Raw genomic sequence first — 25,563 nt, 5'->3', positions numbered from 1 at the left:
AGCTCAGCCATAATTGAATATTCTGTCATAATTTCCCTACCCTCATGTTGTTCCAAACCAGTGTGATGCTTTGCATTATGTGGAAAACAAAAGATGTTAGACAGAATGTTAGGGACTGACAGTCTCGGTCACCATTCACTTTCAAAATATGAAAAAAAAAGAAAAAAAAACATTCACTGAAAGTAATTAGTGACTCAGGCAAACATTCTGTCTGATATCTCCTACTGTGTTGCATGGAAGAAAGAAAGTCATACGGGTTTGGAACAACATGATAGTGAATGATGACAGAATTTCCATTTAATAATAATAATAATTCTGTAATACATGTTAAATGTATATTATGTGATGGAATATAGGGGAGTTAACATCTATTATGTCATTTGTGAAAGTAACTCACTACTTGAGTACTCTTTTAATTGGATACTTTCTTACTCTTACTCAAGTAATTATTAATGTTAGTACTTACTATTTTTTTTTAAAGTAATTGTACTTTTACTTGAGTACAGTTTTTGGCTACTCTACCCACCTCTGCATGAAAGTAAATGATGACAGAATTTCCATTTTTGGGTGATCTACCTCTTAAAGGCAGAGTGTGTCTAAATAGCTACTGTAGTTGTTATAACTGAGAAAGATTCTTACCTGAAAGATATGTGGTATGAGAGTGTAGTAATGCTCATGTTGGTCCTTATTGAACTTCTGCAGGTAGGTCAGGTACTCGTTTTTACTGTCTTCGGCTATTTGATGTCTCATCTGGGCTTGCTGTTTTGCCTACAAAGACAGAGAACGCAAAAGAGAGAGAGCGAAAAAGACTGAAGTTCTTTCCTTTAAGGATGGCATCATAGTTTCAAACAGCAAGCAGTAACAAATAAAACGACTGCCTTCATGGCTTGACACAAATAAATAAACATTGAGTCAATTTGCCCATAATGGAAAGATTTAAAAAATACATGTGCTGTTGTATCAACTTCAGATCAACACAGTCCGTGATCTACACACTTAATCACAGGATCTGTGTGAGAGTGAACAAACAACGCAGACATCACACACACAAATACAATCAGATGATGTTTTGTGGTAAAATAACAAAACTAAAAAACACTTTTATGTTCATCAGTAATTTTTTTCAGTAGATTTGTGGGTCATAGGATCACTTAAAGTCATCAAAATGTGAATATGCGAGTATGAGATGTACACATAATCGCTGAAAATCAATTAGTATTTTTTTTTTTCACAAAGTATTTACTCAACGTTCACTCCGAAATATTTATAAACAGAAAATGTCCCTTATCTAATGACTAGGCTGTCAGTTGATTTTCCATTGACTGGCTCAAGGGGGCGCTAGTACTTTTATGTTACTTGGCTATGTTAAGCGGCTACGGTTGTCGACAGATGCCGATAATCTCAAAACAACCAAATATCAACCAATTAATCAGCCAGGACGATATATTGCACTATGGCTAACCTCTTTTTGCAAGAGGAAAAAAATTATCGGAAATATCAGAAAATAAAAAGGAAAACCTGCAAAATGCCCTAAAACTGAACAATATCAACTTGAAAATAAAAACAGTCCCTTTGTATTTTAAATCCAATTTTTTGCTTCTGAAGACATGGATTAAACCATTGGAGTCGTATGGATTACTTTTACGCTGCCTTTATACGCTTTTTGGACTTTCTGAGTTCTGGCCACCATTCACTAGCATTGTCTTTTGTTTGTGTCCTGCAGAAGAAAGAAAGCCATACACAATGGGATGGCATGAGTAAATGATGAGAGATTTTTGGGTGAACTATCCCTTTAACTTGATACAACCAGAGCACACTGCATGAGATATACTGCACATTGTGAAAAATGCAGTAGGTCATCCGGGTATTCTACTGTATGCACATTTAAATGACATGTGATGTACTGCAAAAATAGAAAGAGTACTATGCTATTCAGAACATCAGTACTTCAGGCACGTCACAATGATGAAGAAGACACTGACAAGAGTGTTGATGTAACAACAGTATATTAGAAAACAAATGCACACACACACACACACACACACACACACACACACACACACACACACACACAAATGACAATGAATGTTCAAAACTGCAACATAAATATACATAAAATGTATGAAAATAATGATTTTCAACAGTTCACACCACAGATATCCATTCATCATGCATACTAACTAAACAGATCCAGTGGCCCCAAGAAGTATTTGGACACATAAATCGCACTTAAAATGTGATTGTCATTGCAATAGATACAAAATATCAAACCAAGTGGACCTAAGTTCACTTTGTTTTTTTTAAATAACTTTTAACCAACTGGTATGAAGTCAGTTCCCCTCAAGTTCACACAGATTTCTTAGCAGAGTAATCCATTGTATCTCTTGTTTTATCCTTTGACACCTAACAAGCTTCTTTTTGTGGAATGTTTTGCTTGAAAATTATTTGTGATATATTCCTTCGAAATAAATGCACTTGATTTGATATTTGTTTATATAATGCAAAGACATTCATACATTTTTACTGTCAATGTGGCTAAGTGTCCAAATATTTTGGGGTCACATTGTGAAAGCCTTCATGTACATAAACCAGACAGTGTGCACAGACTTGTGGTTAACAGTTAATTGTGCATTATTTGAATCACTATTGGTTTTGCAAAATCAGTCTTTGCTGTAACCCTAGCAACATAGCTCATTTTCACAATCGAAATACATTTTAACATCAATATTCCATGACGAGACATATTCTGTGCATTTGTACAAGGTGACGACAGGAAAGATTCTGAGAAACGCTGCAAGCATAGACGTAAACGTAAGAACAGCTAACAACATAAACAAAATTACGACAAACACTCTTTGTTGATATGGGTATACACCGAACAAGTTAACAAACTCCCCACCGACAAAGACGACTCTTTGTTTAAACCTACCTTGAGAGAACACCGCTTTAAGACATGTTAAAAAACAAAGACAGAGTCGATTAGTGTCACAGCACTAATAACAGTACTTACTTAAAAAGACATCTACAGTACACATGGACATGTGCAAAACCAAATCACCAAATTTGGGCTTATATTCATAACAGACTAGAGACATACGGCATATCAGTTGTGATACACTATTTGTCTTTGTTTCTTATCATTGAAACTACCTTGATATTTGGTGGAGATTGAGCATATTCTTCCCATCCCATTCCCATTCTTCCCATACTCTTGAACATTCTGTGGTTGTACAATATACATTTATTGTATGATTAATGACTGTAATTCCAAAATATACTAATTTGTAAAAACCTATACCAATTTGTATTTACTAAAAATAATTCTGAACAGTGTCGCAGACAAATTGTTGAATCTGACTTATGTTTCTATTCATTTAAACTGACATTTTGAACTCATTCGTGGACGAAATATCCCCATTTTTATAAATCTATACCGATTTGTATACAGAAAACATTTTTGAACGATGAAGCAAACAAATTGTTAAACAGGGTTGTGAATTGATTCATTTAAACTGACAGTTTCAACTGATTCATGTACAAAATATCATAATTTTTATAAATCAATATGGACTTCTACACAGAATGATGAAGCAAATAAATATCTGAATCAGTGTTGTGAATCAATTCATTTGCTCGAATAGTTTGAACTGATTCATATATGAAATATCCTTATTTTTATAAATCTATGCCAATTTTTATTTACCGAAAACATTTCTGAACAATGTTGCGAACAAACTGTTGTGATTTAGATTTATGATTCGATTAATTTAAACTGACATTTTGAGCCGATTTTTGGGTCAAATATCCTTATTTTTAGTAACATTTATCTATTTTTATTTTACGATTTTTTTTAACAATGTCGCAAACAAACTGTTGAATCAGAGTAATGAATCAATTCAATTCAATTAATTTTTTTGTTTTGTTTTTTATTTTATCCCCTTTTCTCCCAATTTGGAACGCCCAATTCCCACTACTTAGTAGGTCCTCGTGGTGGCTTGGTTACTCACCTCAATCCGGGTGGCGGAGGACAAGTCTCAGTTGCCTCCGCTTCTGAGATCGTCAATCTGCGCATCTTATCACGTGGCTCACTGTGCATGACACCGCGGAGACTCACAGCATGTGGAGGCTCATGCTACTCTCTGTGATCCACACACAACTTACCACGTGCCCCATTGAGAGCGAGAACCCCTAATCGCAACCACGAGGAGGTTACCCCATGTGACTCTACCCTCCCTAGCAACCGGGCCAATTTGGTTGCTTAGGAGACCTGGCTGGAATCACTCAGCACACCCTGGATTCGCAACTCCAGGGGTGGTAGTCAGCATCAATACTCGCTGAGCTACCCACGCCCCACAATTCAATTCATTTAAACTGACAGTTTGACCTGATTCATGGACGAAATATCCTAATTTTTATAAACCTATACAGATTTGTATTTACCAAAAAAACATTTAAACTATGATGCAAACAATTTTTTTTTTCCAAGAGTTATGAATCGATTCATTTTAAACTGATAGTTTTAATTGTTTCGCAGACTAAATATCCTTATTTTTATAAATCTATACCGATTTGTTTTTACCAAAAACACTTTCTGATTAAAAAAAATTATGAATTTGAATTTTGATGAATTTTATATATTAAATGAATTTTGATTCATTTCAACTGGCAGTTTTAACTGATTCATGAACATTAAACATACCAACTCTGCCATGTTTGTGATTAAAGTGTAAATCAGAAACACTTTTAAAACATCTGTCTAACTTGCAAGTCGCGAGAGAGGGAGGGACTGCAAAACTAATCACATGATACAGTCTTAATGGCCAAAAATTTGCATCAGAATCATCACAATGATTCAGCACTAGTTATGGTTGCCATTATAATGTGCATCCCCAACTTCCCTTTCAACAAAATAGATATTTTTCTGGTACAGAGAAGGTAAGGTAAGAGATGGTGATGAATAACAAATGAGGAGGGGCGATTCACACTAAGGTTCATTAAAGCAGAACTTGATATCGGTTATATTTGTATCCATCAAGACCCCTTTGTTCCAAAGAGGGATTCCTCACTGTCCACACACACTCACAGAAAAGGATGATTGCAGTCATGGAGAATAAGGGGTTTGTGATAGGAACAGCTTCTCTCCTCAAAAACGTACACACACATTCCATACCTTCTCCACATCTGCTTTAGTCACGTTTATGTCTGCGTCCATCTTGTCAAAGTAATGCTGGGCTCGATCTGCTTCCTTGCAGTCTCTCTCAAATCTTCTCTTACTCTGAAGGAATCAAAGAGCAACTGACATTAAAATTCTCCTGATACAGTATGACCCAATGGCCACTGCTTCGACACCATAATTAACCACAGATTTTGTCACGACAAACAGGTGGCAGTATGTGTGAAGACAATTTTTCTGTATAAAAAACAGATGCAGTAGGCTATTGTTCATTTTAAATGAGAAGTGCCTTATACAGATGCCTGTTACTCATTTCACACAAAGGTTTATTATAACTAAGAGGCTCATTTTTGCTAAGTGTACAGCTCATTTTTTAGACAAATGAAGCAAGAGAGGCCATCAGTGTCATGAATCATTTGAATATTCACACTATCTTCTGTTTAGTTAACTGACTCACCGACTCCAGCTGCTTCCATGAATTTTCTATGTGCTGTTGCGCTCGCCGGCCATCATGAAAATGCTTAAAAGAGAGAAAAGACAAGAAAAGAACAATTCAAATGAAGCAAATCATTAGTCATCGTTAATGTGAGTACCACACAGAGAGTCCCCCAGCCACTGGGGGTTGTGTCAGGTAGGGCATCCAGCGTAAAACCTGTGCCAAGTCAAATATGCGGATCACGGATGGTCCGCTGTGGCGACCCCTAACGGAAGCAGCCGAAATAAGAAGAAAAATGTGAGTACCACACCCTTAAAATTTTATGTTAGTTCTTGCACAGTCATTATTTTGTTACTGACACATCCTTTTAAATAATAAAATGCTGAAAAGACATTTAATTGGAAACTAAGCTGATTAGATGAAATGTGAGACAATCAACCCAGACAGCAGCTGCTGGAAAGATTATATTCCAGTGCTATTACCAATCCAAATCCCCGGTCATTCCATAAAGAATTCAATTACGCCAGCAAAGACGTATTCATGCACAATAAATATTAATTAACTGCAGAATTCCTCAATGGAGCATAAATCATTTATTTAGGAGCTCTCATTAGTGAAAACTTCACACAGGCGATCGCTTTTGTCTACCCACTCTCGGCATACCACGACTCTCTTTATGAAAAATACATAAAGACCACTTTCTTTCAGCGTGACATTTGAACACAAAAGGCAGACAAAACGCATCAATGGAGGTTGGGGAATAGTGGAGGCGAAATGAACTGGGCTGCATCTCTCTCAGTTCGCGCATGGTCCTGTTTTACTCCACTCGGGGCTTGACAATACGGATGGCCCTGGGGGCAAGTGTGACAGGGGTTCGAGGCAGTTGTTGGAGCCATTGCTTATCCAATCGGACACATTGGATGTGATTCTGCATTGAAAAACAACTAGACAGAGCCCAACGGAATGGGAAAGAGCACAGGGTTCCCAATAGCCACTTTAAAACTATTTTAACTTTTGACTGGGTTTTAAAAACACATGCGCTCATGCCGTTTGATGCTGAAAAAAAATGCAACACAATAGGTCTGCGTAAAACACTTGTCCAGGCATCAGTTAAAATAGCTCAGGGGTGTGTCGAGTATGTACTTCCCCTTTAAATGTTTCATGACAACCTGTCTGCATCAATCAACATAGAATAGAACAGTTATCCAAACGTAACATTCAAGCACGCGATGCACATTTCTGCAATTGTTATTCCTGTGTTAATATATTTATGCAGCCTCTTTGCCGCATGAGGGGCCGTCCGCAAACAAAGACATTTTTGTATGTAAACATGCGCCAGTCGGAGGTCTTGTGGACTGCTACGCTACGTCTCGCTGTTTTTTTTTTTTTTGCATCATGCGCAGAAGCATTGTGATACCTGATATCTGTTCTATTCGCTGTATTGCATCTCGCTTTTTTAACGCAAGCATGCATTCAGTCTGAACAGCCCCTAAGGAGAGTCTGTTTAAGTTTTAACAAAGTTTTAAAGATTTTACTTTTAAAAATAAGTAATTTTAGTAAATATTTTTTGTGGAGAAATCTTACTGATCCCAAATCAAAATTGGAGTTTTGTAACTTTTAGTCCATGTTAGCTTTGGGGTCATCTATATGTTAATGACCAAATTAAGGGTACGTTTACATGACAACGATGTACTAAAAACGGAAATGTTTTTCCTTTGCATTTTTGAAAAGTTTCATGTACAGACGACAACGCTGTCAAAACGATCCCTGTTCACATGGATCCACGAAAACAACTAAAAACGCTGTATTATGCATGCCAGGCCAGTAGTTGGCGATGTCACTTTGTAAAGAAACACTACACGCCTGCGCACATAAGCATTCTTCCACAGAACGGTGAATACAAACAATGAAGATGGCGATCGCTGGTCGTAGTAGTGATGCAGTAAATCTACACTTTGCTGGAGAAGCGTCAATAAACTCAAAATCTTGAGCAGCACAAACACAGTCCTGTAGTCCGCCATTGTAGTTTTGAATGTCTCGTGCATTGTTTTGAAGTACTCGCACATGCCTATAGACTGAACACGTAATACGCGTGCGCATGACGTCATCGTTTTCACAAATTCGCGTTTTTGTATGTTTACACGGAGACGATAACGGCATCGTTTTCAAAAACTTGCACTTTGAAACTCGTTTTCAAAAGTTTGCATTTTCCGGCCCCAAAAACGCTGTTGTTGTGTAAACGAACAGCCAAAACGCATAAAAAGTTTTCCGTTTTTAGTTGAAAACGTTGTCGTGTAAACAGCCCCTAAGTTTTGCAGATGCAGGCCTAAACATTTCAAATTTAGTCTATTTTCTAATGGGACAATGAACCAAAGATAATGATAACTCATGATTCACTCATTTATTGTGTCCAATAAAATGCTCTGTAGAATGAGAATGGCTCCTCCCAAATCATAGGAGGGGCCAATCACGTAGCAAATCAAGTTCAAAGCTATCATGTAAACTTTGAAATGGACCCTGCAATTTCTGTGCCCGGCTGCACAAAGCACCTTAACTGTAATTTTCCCTTAAGTTCAACAAAAAGTTTCCCTTAAACTTAAGGGTGTTGCAGAAAATAACCCTTAAGTGTTACTTAAGATTCTTAAAGATTTTTACAGGTAAAATTTCACAATCCCTTCCATTTTCCCTTAAGTATTTATTTTTTACTTAAGTACGCCCTTAAAAATGTTAAGCGTCCCTTCGATATGTGCCAGTAGGCCCCGGCCCAACTTCCAGTTTCAATAGGAAATATGTCAACACAGTATAAAAAAACTGTGCTTGTCCAGCCATTTTCATAGGGTTTTTCATGTTTAATAAAGTACATTTTACTTCTGAAACATTATATAAGAATGCAGTATATTACAAACAAATAGCAAACATTTTATTTTTGCCACATGACCAGTGAAAATGTCACCAGGGCAAGTACATATCTGGACTACTGGCTCGACTGGGCAAGTAAAAAAAAAATCTTTACTGTGGAGCCCTGCCACTGTCGTATTACTTCCAGCCACCAGCCTCAGACAGAGGCCTCCTGAACCCGAGCGAGAACCTTTAGACAAGAGAGGCCAAGGGCGGGGGGGGGCGGTGACCCGCTCAAACTCCACTGACCTGAATACATGACCCACATTGGGTCTGGCTTTACTCCACAAAGCTGGGAGAAAACCATAAATAAAATAATAACATATTTCTAGACTATTAACCCTGGATTTGTAAGAAAACAGTTCTCTAAGGAAAGATTTAATTTTGAGGTTCGATGCAGCACGTCTTAAATAAGTGATTTCCGTTACTGGAATGAGGAAAGATGTTTTGATTGGGGATTTAATTTTTTTTTTCTTGGAGATAATCTCTTTATGATCTCTAGAAAGCAGGAGTTGTTTTGTTTCAAGGAGATCCTCTTGAAAATAAAAGCATGGATGTTCATACCGATTTGCGCTCAGCCTTCAGTTCTTGAGTGTAGCGGGTCAGCTCGGCGGTGATCTGAGACGACAGGTTTTCTGCAATGACCTCGTGTTGACCTGCGTAGTCGTTCAGCTCATTTAAGGTCATCAGAAAAGCTCTACATGATGTGTACCTGATGGCAAATGTAAAACAATATGATACATTACATTAATGCATTCAAGACACAAAGCGATGTTAATTTAAAATGATGACAGACCCAGTCTTAATTAAAGTGATGAACTTAATAAAGTGGTTATATATGTGACAAAATTACTTTTCAACTTTTCAACATAATACAACATTAATGCTTTAAAAAGTACATTTAAAAAGTGTCTGTAAACACACATAAATAAATGTATTTCTGATTTGTTATATCTGTTCTGTTGAAATCTGAAATGATAATGATTCCCATTTTTATTGACCAATATTTCAGTCTATCACAAAATACAGTATGCTCTAGAGCAAAGAAACCAAGCAGATCATTTTAATGTTAACTTAAAACACATACTGATGCACATGTATGCTTTGTGTAAAACTGTTGTCACTCACTTAAATTCCTCCTCTTCTTTAGAGTTCTTCTTAAGCTGATACTTCTTAGACAGATTCCTATAAAAAGAAAAGATTTTAAAAAGAATAAAAAAAACTTCCTCTTTTCAGTTACCCTTAGCATTAAAAATACAGCTAAAGCATTTCTGAAAACATTTCTTTCACCAAAATATATTTTTTTTTTTTGTTTTTTTTTGCAGAAAGCAAGCCAGACTAAGACATTTACAGTTTCCAAGGGGTTCTTTGTCTTCCTGTACTTCTAATGAATAAAACTGTACATTTTAAAGACAAATATGACCTAATAATGGTTCTTGCGTTGCAATGCAAGGCTGCGCCACGAACAAAAGCTAATCATTGTCACTATCAGAATAATCATATCATTCCACTGCACAAGGCCTCTGATTCATGAGGCTAAGTCAATCAGAGTGGAAAATTGAGCCGCCGGATGATGTGGAAAAAACATACTGACAACTAGAAAATCACTCTGTACACAAATATATGTGATTAAAGGGATAGTTTACACCAAACATTTCTGTCATCATTTACTCATCCTCATGTCTTTACAAACTTGTATGACTTTCTTTACCCCATCATAAAGAATATTCTGGCCGTTATTTTACATATAAGTGCACAGATTTTAATAATCAGTAAAATATTTACCCTATTATCCATTATTATTATTATTATTCCATGGGCTCTATTTTCGTAAGTGTGCAAAGCACAGTGCTATGTCTTATCCAATTTTCGAGAGCGTGCTAATTATATGCGCAATTTTCGTGCCAGTGCAGAGTGCAAGTGGGCATGGGTGGGAGTGTTTGCGCTATCTGTGGGTGTATGCGCGAAACTGTGGATGCACTGTATGTTAATAATGTGGCGCAAAGCGCATTTTGCTATTTACCTAAGAAATAGGTCATTGTGCTAAGACGTTTCAAAAGCAGGTCTGTTTTCAGCGCAAAGTATAAATTCAGTTCCTACATTTGCAGTTTGGAGATTCCACCAACAGGTGGAAATAAATTTTGTGTCCAAACTTTGAAAATATTTTGAAACATCAAATTATGTCTCTGACGATCGCCATTTTATGAAATAAAAATGTTTCAGATTTGTGTTAAACTTTCTATAGGTCGTGGTTTATTTTTCAGTTATTATTATTATGTTTATATTTACAATTGCATTTATTGCATGATCTAATTTATATTGTTATTTTTCCACCAATATTTTTTGTCGTAGAATGATTTTTAAGTCACTGCACAGGCTGGTGAAAGAAGTTGCAGAGGGTAAAATGTTTGGATTTGGTATGATTTTTCTTTGACCACTTTATTTTTATTATATTTTTTTGTTTGTTTGAAGTGTAATTTGAATTTAAAAATATTTTTGGTTTAATTTTTTCGTGTTTCAATAATTGAATATAATTTGTCCAAATCTAAATCGACCGGTAGAAGTGAAGTGCATGCTGATGCTTATAAAAGAAGAGAGTCATTGTCAGAGAAATATTTACATTTTTCTAATTCATTGCATACAGTCCATTTACACTACCAACTTCGTACGAATTTGCTGTCTGTGTTTATATCGCTGGTGTTTAACAGGGAATGGACTATATAATAGGACGCAGATGGTGCAAAATCCTCAGAATTAAATTGCTCAAGAAATTTCGTCAAACCCACTTACGCCTAGACTTACCAAATGCTTGCACGAAAATAACAAAACTTCATGGCCATGCCCACTGACTTTGCACTCATGACTTAAAAAGTGCTACGCTTAGAGCTAGCTCTCTTAAAATAGGGCCCCTTGTCTTATAACGAAATAGGGCTGCACAATGACAAAAAATTACAATTAGTGATTTCCCTTGATATTGTAATTGCGATTAATTTTGATTAATAGAATTGACATTAAAATAAGTACTGTTAAGTCATTAAAACTTTGAATCAAAGTAATTACATTAATTGCAATTCATCGCATACAGTATATCCATATTTGCTAAGAAAGGCCCACAAAGATAATTAAATACATAATAATCAAAATATTAAACATAAAATATTATAAATATATTTAGATTTTATATATAACATAACATTTGTAAAATATGAAATGCTATATATATAGTATAAACATTTTATATTTTACTATATTTTTATTTTATACATCAGTAAATCAAGTTCCTAAATGGTCAACTTCACATAAAACACCCCCTTAGAAGCATAAAAAACCAAACGGTTATTAAATTTTTGACAACATTATATACAGAAATCGAAAAACAGCATTACTTTTTTTGCACAACAGGAGTAGACATCATTGCAATACTGTAATTGACACTTTTCACTATTAATTATTGTGATAGCTGTAATTGTAATCTTGATTATATATTCAAATAAATGTGAAGCCCTATTGTGAAAGTCTAACAGAACTAGGTCTGTAAAGCTCTTTAAAGAAAGGGTTAAAAAAAAAAGCACATTTGAAGTAACATAAAACTTAAGAAGGCTTCAGAAGACTTGAAAAATGGTGCACGAGTCACATGGACTACTTTTGTCGTGCTTTTTCATTTTGGAATTTGACAGACCCAGTCCCTGTTTACTTTCTTTATATGCAAAAGAGCAACCAGGATATTCTTTAAAAATGTTGTGCTCCAAAGAAGAAAGTCATAAAGATTCTAAACAAATTTAGGATGAGCAAATGAACTATCACTTCAATTTAAAGAGAGCCAAAAAATGGTTTAAAATCAATTATGATTGTGAGAATGCACATTAGTGGTGCCGCCTCCTCAACGATTTATCCTGCAGCTTCCCTTCAATCCATCTCTCTCTCTCTCTCTGTACACACCCAACGGTAACACCCAAGAGTCTGACATGTTGCTAGGCAGATCACCTTGCAGTTTCTTGACAAGACCACACCAATGCAGATGCTTTATTTTCTCCTATTTTCCCTACAATCGGCCTAAATGGGCCGCAATGCATGTCAATGTGCAACAGCAAATGGAAACAAAAGGCTGACAAAGCCATAAATAATTCCTAATTAAAATAACCCTTCCCAGTGGTTTTTAAAGGACTATTATTCCTCAACTAGACAGGTCCACGTCAATGTTGTTTATCTGCTAACATGTGCTTAGCACGTAATAAATCTTTCACCCGTGGCTCGGATCTGAACTGTGGGAGACGTCGAGAATTAGAAAGTCTTTTTCTTTTGCTCTATAGTGGAAATAGAACAAAAATACAGTGTGGCACACTTCTTAAAAATAACAATGCACTGAGTGACGTGTAGCTACAAAAAGAAGATTTTCTTTTAGGAAAAAACAAACAGTGGAAAGAGCCTATTTGCTGCGTGTCTGGTCAAATTGCTGAGCAGTGGCTCTGTAAGATCCAGCTGTGGGGTTTATTGTAAATGCTGAGGTTTCTCAGCGTATGGCTTTGAACAGGGGCACAGAAGACACTGGTAAGTCATCGTGTCCTCTGGGACTAGACCTGTGGTGAAAAAGACTGCTTAATAAACTTCCAAAATGCAGCCAGAAAGAAATATTGCACAATCGGTGGTGGATAATAAAATGTGGGTCGGAGCTGTGGAAACCCGGTATCCATGGTAATACATGCCAGACATGTGACCTGTTTTATTTTGCTTGTTTCCACAGACATTTATGAACATTTGTTCATTTGTTCACTTCAACATAAGTCTTGGGCATGTTGTTCCCAACCTATATGACCTTCATTTTGGCATAGAACAAAAAAAGGAAGTGTTAGGCAGAATGCCGGCCTCAGTCACCATTCACTTTCAATGCATTTTTTTTCCATACATTGAAAGTAAATGGTGACTAGAGCCTACTAGAGACAATTTTACAACCTCGTTGTCATGACGACTAAATCCTGCAGTCCCAGTATTGTCTATAAGTTTCCACAGATGTGTTTAGTAAGTGAAATCTCTAGTCTAGAGTTCATTTTGTGTTCAACAGAAGAAGAAAGTCACACTGTTTTGGAACAACTTGAGAGCGAATAAATGACAACATAATGTTTATGTATGGATGAAACAAAAACTAATTCACAATGTCTGAGAAAGTATACACAATACAAAATACTGTATATATTCCTCAAATCTGGTAAAGACTTTCACCACAATACTAACAAGTATAAAACATTTCCGCTCTGTGTATATGCAAAACCTGAACTTAAAATGCCCAGAAAACATTTACAGACAAAGTAAATGAAACTCAAAACTATTGAGTTTACTCAACATACTGTAAGTTGTACATTAGTTGCACTAACTTAAAAATTTAAGTTGGATTGTAAAAAGTTCAGTCAACTCACATTTTGAGGTTTAGTTAACCATGACTTCTTCATGCATTCATGATTATTCTAGAGAGTTTGTAATTCCCACCAATTAGCATATATCAGTCCTATTAGATTACCAGTTAGTTGGGCTAACTTACAATGGGAATTGTTTCAGTGATGTCACCAAACACAAGTTAAATCAGCTATAACTGAAGAAACTTTACCAAAGCCAATACTTATCACCTTAATGGTGATTTAAAACAAAACACAACTTTTAAAAACAAAACATCATTAAATACTTAAAGCATCAACAATCTTTAGATGTCCTCATAAGTCGCCATGCTTTGACCATACACGATTAGAATCGAATGAAAATTAACTTAATTTAAACTAATTTTCTATGTCTGTGGGACATCTGGCCTTAATAAACTTGCAGTAAGCTTAAATAAATATTACTCAATATTTCATAAATGCATTGCATATTAATTACAATTTATCTCATTAAATTATCAAGCCAAAGCTTTAAGAGCAATGTTACTGGCAGTTGTAAGCCTGGGGAATTACTTTGCCATAAATGACTTCCTCAGAACTGAACATTAAACTGAGCATGCTCAAAAGTCTCAGCCTGCAATTTCTACCTTCAAGACCAAACTTGGCATTGTGTGTTCTCACTTTTGTTGATCATACTAATTTGACGTCAATTATTATTTTTATTTTTTTATCCCCTTTTCTCCCAATTTGGAATACCCAATTCCCACTTCTTAGTAGGTCCTCGTTGTGGCACGGTTACTCACCTCAATCCGGGTGGTGGAGGACAAGTCTCAGTTGCCTCCGCTTCTAAGACCGTCAATCTGCGCATCTTATCACGTGGCTCGCTGTGCATGACACCGCAGAGACTCAAAGCACGTGGAGGCTCATGCTACTCTCCGCGATCCACACACAACTTACCACATGCCCCACTGAGAGTGAGAACCCCTAATCGCGACCACAAGGAGGTTACCCCATGTGACTCTACCCTCCCTAGCAACCGGGCCAATTTGGTTGCTTAGGAGACCTGGCTGGAGTCACTCAGCATGCCCTGGATTCGAACTCGCGACTCCAGGGGTGGTAGTCAGCATCAATACTCGCTGAGCTACCCAGGCCCCCCCACTAATTTGACTTCATTGATTTTTTAAAGTAATCTCAACTTTTTAGACAATCAACTTTTGGAAAGTTGCAAGTTGGATTTTCCAACAAATGGAAGTTGGATTTCTTTTACAGTGAATAGTCCAATAAGCATTTTGAAACTGCAATGTACTGATGTAGAATGTCAGTACTTTTGTGATGCTGCAATATGTCCAAATGTGAGGATCACTGCACTGTAGTAACTAATTACATATTTATAAATGAGTTTGAAGAAGAAACATGCAGTACTGCGGAAATATGAGAGTGACGTGTCCCAAACAAGTCAAGATGAGCAAGAATTTGTTATTAAGGGGTGTTGTTTGGCAAAGTGGAGTTATTGCGTAAATATAGTATTCAACTGATGAACGGTCACAGCCGTGCGCATGTTGGTTATTTTACAACGGCTTTGGATGTGGCTCATCCAGTCCGAATTCAGAGTTGAAAGACTCGGAATGAATTGTTTTAGAATATCAGAACATGTCCACACTAATATGTTTTCATTTGAAAATGCATCAATTTCACTATGTTTTCGCCTCTCATCCACACGCCGTTCGAAAACACACTCTCTGACCACATAAACGATGACTTTATAGAAACCGAAAATGGAGGTTTTAAACTTAAACGGATTAATGTGGATGTGGCCTCAGTTTTAGTATTTTGAGACTTTATTTAGTTTTTAACTCAAGTGTTACATTACATAATGTGGAGCTGTTTTTGCCAGACTTATCATTCATTTATTATAAATAATTGTATCTTTCGGTTTATTCTCTTCAAGTTCTAAATACATTTGAAAAATTATTCTCTTTTGTAAAGTATTTAAAATAGGCATAACCACATGGATATTTAATATATAAAAAACATTATTTGAATTTTCAGAAAAAATTAGACTATATCATGAGATATACTGTTACTGTGATTACAAAATTACTCAAGCTGTCATAGCCTAAGAGTTTGATATTACTGCCATCTACTAAGCAACAAATTTGTGATAACATTGACATAATCATTAAAACATCAACACAAATGTGCTACAAATATGTGACTTCTTTCTTTCCTCTGTGAATCTTACCTGATCTGCTTGGCATACGTCAATTCAATTTCCGACCGCTCCTTCACAAACTTGGTGTAGCGTTCTAAAAACTCAATGCCCCATTGAGTGTGCTTCTCTAGATTATCAAACTGATCCTACAAAGGAGAGAAAAGGATTTCAATCTGACAGACAAATTTGACATATGAAAGACTAAAGGTTTAAAGTGTATCACAATCTAATTGTCTTACAAAACATTACAACAAGATATAAAATAACAAGTAAGGTACAATGCCAACAGAACACTTATGGAGAAGAAAGAATAGATTGTGTGAATAAGTTGTTGCTCTAATGGTGTTTATATAAATGTGAGAGAGGGCCCAAAGGATGGATATCAAAATACCCTCAGAATGAATGTCATCCCATATAATTTCATGAGTTTGCAGTATGTGCTGACATTGGCAATATGTCTGTTCTGTTATTTAGCACTGATGGCTCTCCAACTGCATGCCTATCGCTATATACACAGTACAAACTTCACAGATGCTTTTGACCCATTCACCAATCACAGAATGGTTAACTTGGGAATTGGGGATAACCTGTGGACCTTCCTAGTGTGCCTCAATATCCTTTCATGTGGTTAGGGACAGCATAAGCTCAGGATTATTGCCATCCAGGGTATTTACCTAACGCTTATGGCTAATAACTGCATTAAACGAGCTTTAGAGAGCATGCATCTGCTTGCATTAACATATATGTACATGCATTCAAAAGGTCTAATAGCCAAATTAAGATTTGCGGTCTGCGATACTGTAAAATGGGTGGTGCGGCGCGTGAGGTAGGCTATTGATCACATGTATTCCTGGTTACTAATGGAGATCTTCACATATTTTGTGCAATATATGTCTTAATATCTTACAGATGCATTCGCCTCCATGCCCATCCATCCATCCATCCATGCATCACGGCTGTACTCACCCACAGCTCCGTCCCCCAACTGCAGTTCATGGTTTCAAGGCAATTCCTCCGCGATAATCCTCTGTTCGAATGCATGCGTGATTCTTGTCAGGAATAGCTTTCTGATCATAAAAAAAATAATACTAACTGGTATATTACCAGTGTATACCGTCAAGGATTGGTACCTCGATCGGCGAGCCTGTCCGTTTTCACCTCCGCATTCTGCAAATAGCCGAAACTGCAAATGAAGATAATGCCTCTCTCTATTCGTGCATTCACGCGCCTGAGACAGAACTACACGGCCGCGCGCGCAGCGCCCAATCAAACCACACAACACGAGTAACTCATATATAGTATTAACTGTTCGTATGATGTGTGTTAGCGGATCCTAAATACTAGTTAGTGATATAAAAGACTGCTTTTTATATATTTTCTAATGTTTTCCCTTTTTTGCTTGTCTCATTGCAAATAAACAGATTAATGATAAAAAGAGGAACATTACAGTTTTTTTTTTTTACTCTTAAATTTCCTTCATAATTCCTCCATAATTAGTGATAAAAAGATAGCTATTGAAATATTTTATACATTTTTTAAATTAGAAAATAGGGGGAGAAAAGGGAATAATTTTTGTTTTCTTAAATTCTGTCCTTTTATTTTCTTTTTACCTTGCTTGTCTCATTCCTGATCCGAAAATACTTGTGTTAGTTATTTTTTATTTTTAAGTAAAAAACATAGTATGGATAAATAATAATAATAATAAAAATAAATAATAAAAAAAAAATCTAATAAAAATAATTTGTAGTAAAGGATCTTCCAGACCAAAAGATTTGGTCAACTTTCAGATAAAAAACTACCTCCTTTTATTAACCTAGTTATTATGTAACTCTATAACCTATAGATTTTTTATACCCATAAAATTAAATTAAATTAAAAAAGATTTATCTAATGACAAATTCCTGATTAATAGTCTCTTACGTGTTTTTAAAGAGATGATATATTTTGCTTGTAGCTTTTAATTTATTGGGAACTTTTCCTTTAAAATGGAAACCAAATACACTGTTGACAGAATTGCTTTTTTAGAGAAGAGAAGAGAGTAGAAGAGAATGTTTGATTTCAAACTACGGCGGGAAGAATCCACCAGGACTTTAAGCAAACCTTTACTTTGAAAAATGAAAAAAATACTTCAGATGACCAACTTCCCGTTAGCAACCAGGCCTGGCATAACGGTTCCTAAGCAGGATTTGTTGACGTTAGCTGTACACACATTTAAACAGCAAACAAAAGTATGTATTAAAATTCTCTCGACATCATTCGATAAGATTAAACAAAAAAATAATTCAGCCTTTTTCAACCCATTGCAGGCTGCTCGGGTTTAAAACTCACGAACCCTTCAAAATGAGCGAACAGCTCAAATTGATCGTTGAACAGCTCAACAGAGAGCCGTTTAAGAAAAACTTCAATCTCATTACCTTCGACTCACTCGAGCCAATGCAGTTACTGCAGACTTTAAATGATGTTCTGGCCGAAATCGATCCAAAGGTGAGTCAAAATATCACTTTGATCAACACTGATGCCGAATAGCAGCATGTTCCTGATCTTCCTAGCATTAACAAAAAGTACATATCTATAATTCTACAGTATTTAATTCTATTAATCTTATCCATATCATCTTACAGTGCATTTCTATTTCAGACCTTAAACTGGTGTACAGACTTAATGTTTTACAATACAGCTGTATATATCGCCTGCTTTTAAAACTTTGTGTTGTTTCAAACTCTGTCTTGTGTTTCAGCAAGCAATTGATATACGTGAGGAAATGCCTGAACAGACAGCCAAGAGAATGTTCACTCTTTTGGGGATGATGAAATACAAACCTCCTGGAGGCATTTCTGAAGTGTAAGACAACATGTGAAAAATGGCATAAAATTAAAGGCACAAAGATGTGTATACTGCAATATATTATTATTATTATTATTACTGTGTGTGTGTGTGTGTGTGTGTACATATATATACACTGTGTGTGTGTGTGTGTGTGTATGTATATATATATATATATATATATATATACACACACACACACACACACACGCAGTATGTGTATATATATATATATATATATACAGGTGCATCTCAATAAATTAGAATGTCGTGGAAAAGTTCATTTATTTCAGTAATTCAACTCAAATTGTGAAACTCGTGTATTAAATAAATTCAATGCACACAGACTGAAGTAGTTTAAGTCTTTGGTTCTTTTAATTGTGATGATTTTGGCTCACATTTAACAAAAACCCACCAATTCACTATCTCAAAAAATTAGAATATGGTGACATGCCAATCAGCTAATCAACTCAAAACACCTGCAAAGGTTTCCTGAGCCTTCAAAATGGTCTCTCAGTTTGGTTCACTAGGCTACACAATCATGGGGAAGACTGCTGATCTGACAGTTGTCCAGAAGACAATCATTGACACCCTTCACAAGGAGGGTAAGCCACAAACATTCATTGCCAAAGAAGCTGGCTGTTCACAGAGTGCTATATCCAAGCATGTTAACAGAAAGTTGAGTGGAAGGAAAAAGTGTGGAAGAAAAAGATGCACAACCAACCGAGAGAACCGCAGCCTTATGATTGTCAAGCAAAATCGATTCAAGAATTTGGGTGAACTTCACAAGGAATGGACTGAGGCTGGGGTCAAGGCATCAAGAGCCACCACACACAGACATGTCAAGGAATTTGGCTACAGTTGTCGTATTCCTCTTGTTAAGCCACTCCTGAACCACAGACAACGTCAGAGGCATCTTACCTGGGCTAAGGAGAAGAAGAACTGGACTGTTGCCCAGTGGTCCAAAGTCCTCTTTTCAGATGAGAGCAAGTTTTGTATTTCATTTGGAAACCAAGGTCCTAGAGTCTGGAGGAAGGGTGGAGAAGCTCATAGCCCAAGTTGCTTGAAGTCCAGTGTTAAGTTTCCACAGTCTGTGATGATTTGGGGTGCAATGTCATCTGCTGGTGTTGGTCCATTGTGTTTTTTGAAAACCAAAGTCACTGTACCCGTTTACCAAGAAATTTTGGAGCACTTCATGCTTCCTTCTGCTGACCAGCTTTTTAAAGATGCTGATTTCATTTTCCAGCAGGATTTGGCACCTGCCCACACTGCCAAAAGCACCAAAAGTTGGTTAAATGACCATGGTGTTGGTGTGCTTGACTGGCCAGCAAACTCACCAGACCTGAACCCCATAGAGAATCTATGGGGTATTATCAAGAGGAAAATGAGAAACAAGAGACCAAAAAATGCAGATGAGCTGAAGGCCACTGTCAAAGAAACCTGGGCTTCCATACCACCTCAGCAGTGCCACGAACTGATCACCTCCATGCCACGCCGAATTGAGGCAGTAATTAAAGCAAAAGGAGCCCCTACCAAGTATTGAGTACATATACAGTAAATGAACATACTTTCCAGAAGGCCAACAATTCGCTAAAAATGTTTTTTTATTGGTCTTATGATGTATTCTAATTTTTTGAGATAGTGAATTGGTGGGTTTTTGTTAAATGTGAGCCAAAATCATCACAATTAAAAGAACCAAAGACTTAAACTACTTCAGTCTGTGTGCATTGAATTTATTTAATACACGAGTTTCACAATTTGAGTTGAATTACTGAAATAAATGAACTTTTCCATGACATTCAAATTTATTGAGATGCACCTGTATATATATATATATACATACATACATACATATATACATACATACACATATATACATATATGTGTATATTATGGAGGAATATATGTATATGTATGTATGTATATGTGTATGTACACACAAACACACAGTAATAATAATAATAATAATATATTGCAGTATACACATCTTTGTGCCTTTAATTCTGTGTGTGTGTGTGTGTGTGTGTGTGTGTGTATATATATATATCACACACACACACACACACACACCGTATACATATATATATATGTGTGTGTGTGTGTGTGTGTGTGTGTGTGTGTGTGTATATATATATATCACACACACACACACACACACACCGTATACATATATATATATGTGTGTGTGTGTGTGTGTGTGTGTGTGTGTGTATATATAGAGAGAGAGAGAGAGAGAGAGAAAGAAAGGGGCACTTACACATGTTAAAGTACTTATCCAGTCAGCTTTGAAATTTGTATTCCTTAACAGAAGCAGTTTTCGTCAAGGTTTAGTGATTGGCAGTAAGCCCGTGGTGCACCCCATACTGCACTGGCTGTTACAGAGGATTCCAGAGCTGAAGAAGAGGGCATACCTAGCCCGATTTCTCGCCAAACTAGAGGTGCCTGCTGAGTTTCTGCAGGATGATGTTATTGCTGAGACCTACCACCAGGTATGCCTTAGTATCTTGTGCCTAAGTACCTAAAAGTATCTGTTTTAAGGTTCTATTCTATTTTATTCTGTGTGGAACTTTCCATGAAAAGGGTGCATATTGGTGACCCGTAAGCAATAAAGTCACAAACAACATGTTCTTTAGAGAGAGTACTGTTGGATAAACTGCTGTCTAACATAATCTTTACATAATATATTTATTTAATTTATGGGACATGTAGGGTTAGCAATAACTACAAAGCAACATTTGTCGCCAAATTAGCTAGCTGCAACCCTGTTACCCATTCTAACATTTAAACGTATTTTATTTGTACATTTTTAATTATTTAAACATATATTTTAGGTTAAGCTCCTCCTTTCACTGAAGACTTTTTTAACTGAAGAATTTAAGGTCCTATTTTGTACCCTTTTATGGAAAGTCCCTTCTATAGACTCTGTTTTTGTATTTGTGTATGATTTTAGATTAATAGAAGTTACATTTTTTCTGCTTTTGTCAGATTTATGTTTTTATTCCTTTTGATTCATAGTATGAGGAGCTGGTTGAGGGATTCAAAAACATCCACAAAGAGTGTGAACAGCTAAAGAGCTCAGGTTTCTCCACAGCTGAGATTCGACGGGTAAGAAAAGCAGCATTGCTAGTGTCAACGTGTTTGGTCCAATCTGGTCATGTAGCCTTCCATTTTATTCAGTATACACAATAATAATGTTTTGCTGTAGGACATTGTGGTAATGGAAGAAGAGAAGGACCAACTCATTAAAAGAGTGGATCGTCTTAGAAAGAGGGTAAGGACATCAAATCCTTAAGAATGTGCTTGTGAAAGTTATGGAATCATATGTAATTACTGTAAAATACACCCATAAATACACAAATTAAATAGAGATCTATTAGAGTGCACTGTTTTAGCGGTGATCACCACATACTAAAGTGTCTGACAGGACAAGGAAACCCCATGATCCCTGTTAACAGGATCCCTACCCAGAATTTGCACTCACACAGCTCTGAAAAACATTCTGTCACATTTGAACATCTCTCATTCCACTTGCATGTTAATTTGTTTTTCCTCATTATCATTTGAATTTTAAAAGAAATTTGAAACAAATGTTTTGTATTTACTGATAACATTTTGACTAGATAATATTTATAAATGTTAAATTATAAATGTAATGTTTACATATTTAAAAGATAAAAATAATACATGTTATATATCTATATATTTATAATAATAAATATTATAAATGTTACATTTATACATTTTTGTTATTTAAATAGTCATAAATGTTGTTTAGGCATACAGTATTTATACATATATCTATGCATTTATTAATGTATTTAGACTTATATTTAGATGTATTTAGATACTGTATATTTGGTAAATATTTCTAAATGTTTTGGCTAATACAGTTAATCACTTTCAGCTATTAATAAAAGTTTATAACAAAATAAATCTCTTTTTAACAACATACCATATGTAAATCTATTTCACAGAATTCGGCAAATTTCCGTTCCAAACAATAAAAAATGGGAAAAAGGTGACTCTGTGTCGGTTAACAAGCCTTTGTGATGCTTTTCTTGTCCACTAGGTGGAGGCAGTGTCAAACCACCAACGCATGCTTGAACTGGCCAGACAGTTAAGAGTGGAAAAAGAACGAGAAGAATCTCTCACTCATCAGAAACAGGAGCAGAAGAACCAGGTAGATGTAACATGACCCATTTTCAAACAAACACTATCCATTGGACATTCTGATTGCATAACCTGTGCTGTTTTTGGTGTAGCTCTTCCAGGCTGAGCAGAGACTGCAGAGATCTCTGATCCAGCTCAAAGACTTGCAGCAGGCAGCCGCAGATGCAAAGCCAGAGAGTAAGTCAACCAATACATAGAAAATCAGAGTATCCCATTTGTACACCTGTCCCACTTGGAGACATGGTACATTTGTTAGCGAATACACAACATCAGAAAATAAGCAGTGATGCTCATGTGGGTGACAGGGACAAGTTCAGCCTGCAGAGTCCCGTTCCCTTTATTTTTGTGTTACCTACCTTTTTCATGTCATGTACATCATGTTCATCAAGCATTTCTTCACGCTGCATTTTTTTGTTACTTTGTGGTGATTTCCTGTGAATCTCATATTACAAGTTCTGAACTCCACAACAGTATGAGTCTCGCATTCACGCTGAATCTCTTTACACGCTCACTAAAATAGACGAGCATTTGGCACAGAGCGAGATCACGTTTGAACTGTTATTTGGAAAGGTAACAGAGATGTGATCCTAAACCACAGGCCTCATGAAGAGACTTGAGGAGGACATCAAGTTCAACACTTACATGGTGTCTGAGAAATTGCCCAGAGAGCTGGAGAACATGACAAAGGTGGTGCAGTACCTACAGAGGGTGGCATCTGTGCCAGCCATGGGCCAAGCAGAACTGAGGGAGCTAGAGGACAAGGTCAGCTTGCACACATGGATTTGGCTCTTAAAGGAATATTCCGGGTTCAGTACAAGTTAAGCTTAATCGACAACATTTGTGGCATAATGTTGTTTACCACAAAAATTAATTTCGAATCATCCCTCGTTTTCTTTAAAAAAAAAAAAAAATGGAGGTTGCAGTGAGGCACTTACAATGGAAGTGAATGGGGCCAATTTGTGGAGGATTAAAAGGCAGAAATGTGAAGTTTACAATTTTATAAAAACACTTACATTAATTCTTCTGTTAAAACTTATGTATAATTTGAGCTGTAAAGTTGTTTACAAAAACATTTTTACAGTACTTTTAGAGTTTGTTGACGCTACATCGTCATGACAACGACGTTTTAAAATTGGCCATAACTTTACACTGAAAAGGTTAGTAAGTGATTTTTTTTTCACACTAAAATCATGTTAACACACATATTATTTACGTCTTGTCGCTATACTTTTGAAAAAGTGAGTATTTTATTGTTAAAAAACTGGCCCCCATTCACTTCCATTGTAAGTGCCTCACTGGAACCCAGATTTTAGCTTTTTTTTAAGAAAAGGAGGGGCAAGTCGAAAATAATTTTTGTGGTAATCATTATTATGCCACAAATGCTGTCGGTTGAGCTTAACTTGTATTGAACCTGGAATACTCCTTTAATGCAAGTTCTTGCAGAGAATAGTATTAATAAAAGGATAGTTCACCCAGAATGTTTTACTCGTGCTCATGCTGTTCTAAACACATATGACTTCCTTTCATCAGTGGAACACAAAAGGAGATGTTAGACAGAATGTCAACCTCAGTCACCATTCACTTGCATTGAATGGAACAATGATGAAACATACTGCCTAACATCATCTTTTGTGTTCCACGAAAGGAAGAAATTCATATGGGTTTGGAACAACATAAGGGTTAATCATGATAGAATTTGCATTTTTTGAGTGAACTATCCAATTAAAGCACATAGACACACAGGCAGCATCCCAGTTCACATACTTTTTTCTAGAGTACACGCTAAAAAAGTACATACGGTACGGTAATATTGGAACATACTACCTCGTCATGATATTGTGACAGGTAGCTGAAATATTATTGAATATTGTGTAGTTGAAAATGTGTCTTTTGTTTATTAGATCAGAGAAACCAACACAGAGATCAACCAGTTGATCGAGAAAAGAATGATGCAGAACGACCCGATGGATGATAAACTCTCTCTGTTTAGACAGCAGGTCAGTTGTCATCTCTCTTTCTCTTTTATCACCCATTTTAGATGTCTTTGAAAACTTGAACAGGTCTTGCTCTTCACAATTTACCTGATAGGTCAGATTTATTTCGTGCATGGGGATGGTTTCTGCCCAAACATTGTTTGCATGGCTATCTTTAATCAGTAATGTGTGATTTAGTTTTTGCCCCTTAAGCCATTGAAGCCCAAGCTGCCCTGAATGGAAACAGGGTATAGGTGACCATGTGACCTCTGGCCTTCATGCCCGTATGGAAGGATGGTTGTGTTGTCCCATGTGTCTTTTAACTTCAGTGTTTCCCACAGGATTTTGTGAGACTGTGTGGGTGGACCTCAGACCTCCTAGGGTGGTCCAGGGGCATGCTCCCCATAAGAACATTTTGTACATTTTAAAGTTAAATGCATCAATCTGGTGCACTTTGAGAGCAAAATTAAGAGGCTAGATCTATGAAGAACTTTGTGCTTTTGTAAACAATT

General features: G+C 36.3%; 2 protein-coding genes across 9 annotated transcripts in view; one reads left to right on the top strand and one right to left on the bottom strand.

Moving 5' to 3' along the window:
* The window catches only part of LOC127423924 (formin-binding protein 1-like), a 42,365-nt gene extending 25,069 nt beyond the window's left edge, over positions 1 to 17,296 (bottom strand). For 2 of the 4 annotated variants that reach the window (XM_051668622.1, XM_051668621.1), the window contains exons 1-8: positions 17,052 to 17,296; positions 16,116 to 16,231; positions 9,636 to 9,692; positions 9,072 to 9,219; positions 5,631 to 5,693; positions 5,171 to 5,275; positions 2,930 to 2,944; positions 640 to 768 (exon numbers count right to left, since the gene is read on the bottom strand). In XM_051668622.1, coding sequence (XP_051524582.1) covers positions 640 to 768; positions 2,930 to 2,944; positions 5,171 to 5,275; positions 5,631 to 5,693; positions 9,072 to 9,219; positions 9,636 to 9,692; positions 16,116 to 16,231; positions 17,052 to 17,126 — 708 coding nt within the window. In that variant the 5' untranslated portion in view covers positions 17,127 to 17,296. The remainder of the gene's footprint in view (positions 1 to 639; positions 769 to 2,929; positions 2,945 to 5,170; positions 5,276 to 5,630; positions 5,694 to 9,071; positions 9,220 to 9,635; positions 9,693 to 16,115; positions 16,232 to 17,051) is intronic. The other 2 variants (XM_051668623.1, XM_051668624.1) reach the window with 1 other exon arrangement.
* Positions 17,297 to 18,225: 929 nt separating this feature from the next.
* Positions 18,226 to 25,563, top strand: part of LOC127423923 (intraflagellar transport protein 81 homolog) — a 35,253-nt gene continuing 27,915 nt past the window's right edge. For 3 of the 5 annotated variants that reach the window (XR_007894396.1, XM_051668619.1, XM_051668617.1), the window contains exons 1-9: positions 18,244 to 18,569; positions 18,823 to 18,926; positions 21,217 to 21,397; positions 21,924 to 22,013; positions 22,114 to 22,179; positions 22,978 to 23,088; positions 23,171 to 23,255; positions 23,677 to 23,840; positions 24,980 to 25,075. Coding sequence is in view for 4 of the 5 variants with exons in the window: in XM_051668619.1 (XP_051524579.1) it covers positions 18,426 to 18,569; positions 18,823 to 18,926; positions 21,217 to 21,397; positions 21,924 to 22,013; positions 22,114 to 22,179; positions 22,978 to 23,088; positions 23,171 to 23,255; positions 23,677 to 23,840; positions 24,980 to 25,075 (1,041 nt within the window). In the remaining variant the exon portion in view is untranslated. Of the gene's footprint in view, positions 18,570 to 18,822; positions 18,927 to 21,216; positions 21,398 to 21,923; positions 22,014 to 22,113; positions 22,180 to 22,977; positions 23,089 to 23,170; positions 23,256 to 23,676; positions 23,841 to 24,979; positions 25,076 to 25,563 lie in introns of those variants that run through there. The other 2 variants (XM_051668618.1, XM_051668620.1) reach the window with 2 other exon arrangements.

Source organism: Myxocyprinus asiaticus, chromosome 33 (genome assembly GCF_019703515.2).
Source record: "Myxocyprinus asiaticus isolate MX2 ecotype Aquarium Trade chromosome 33, UBuf_Myxa_2, whole genome shotgun sequence".
Taxonomy (NCBI): Eukaryota; Metazoa; Chordata; class Actinopteri; order Cypriniformes; family Catostomidae; genus Myxocyprinus; species Myxocyprinus asiaticus.
Note: the sequence above shows the minus strand (reverse complement) of the source record. Positions and strands in the feature narration are given on the sequence as shown.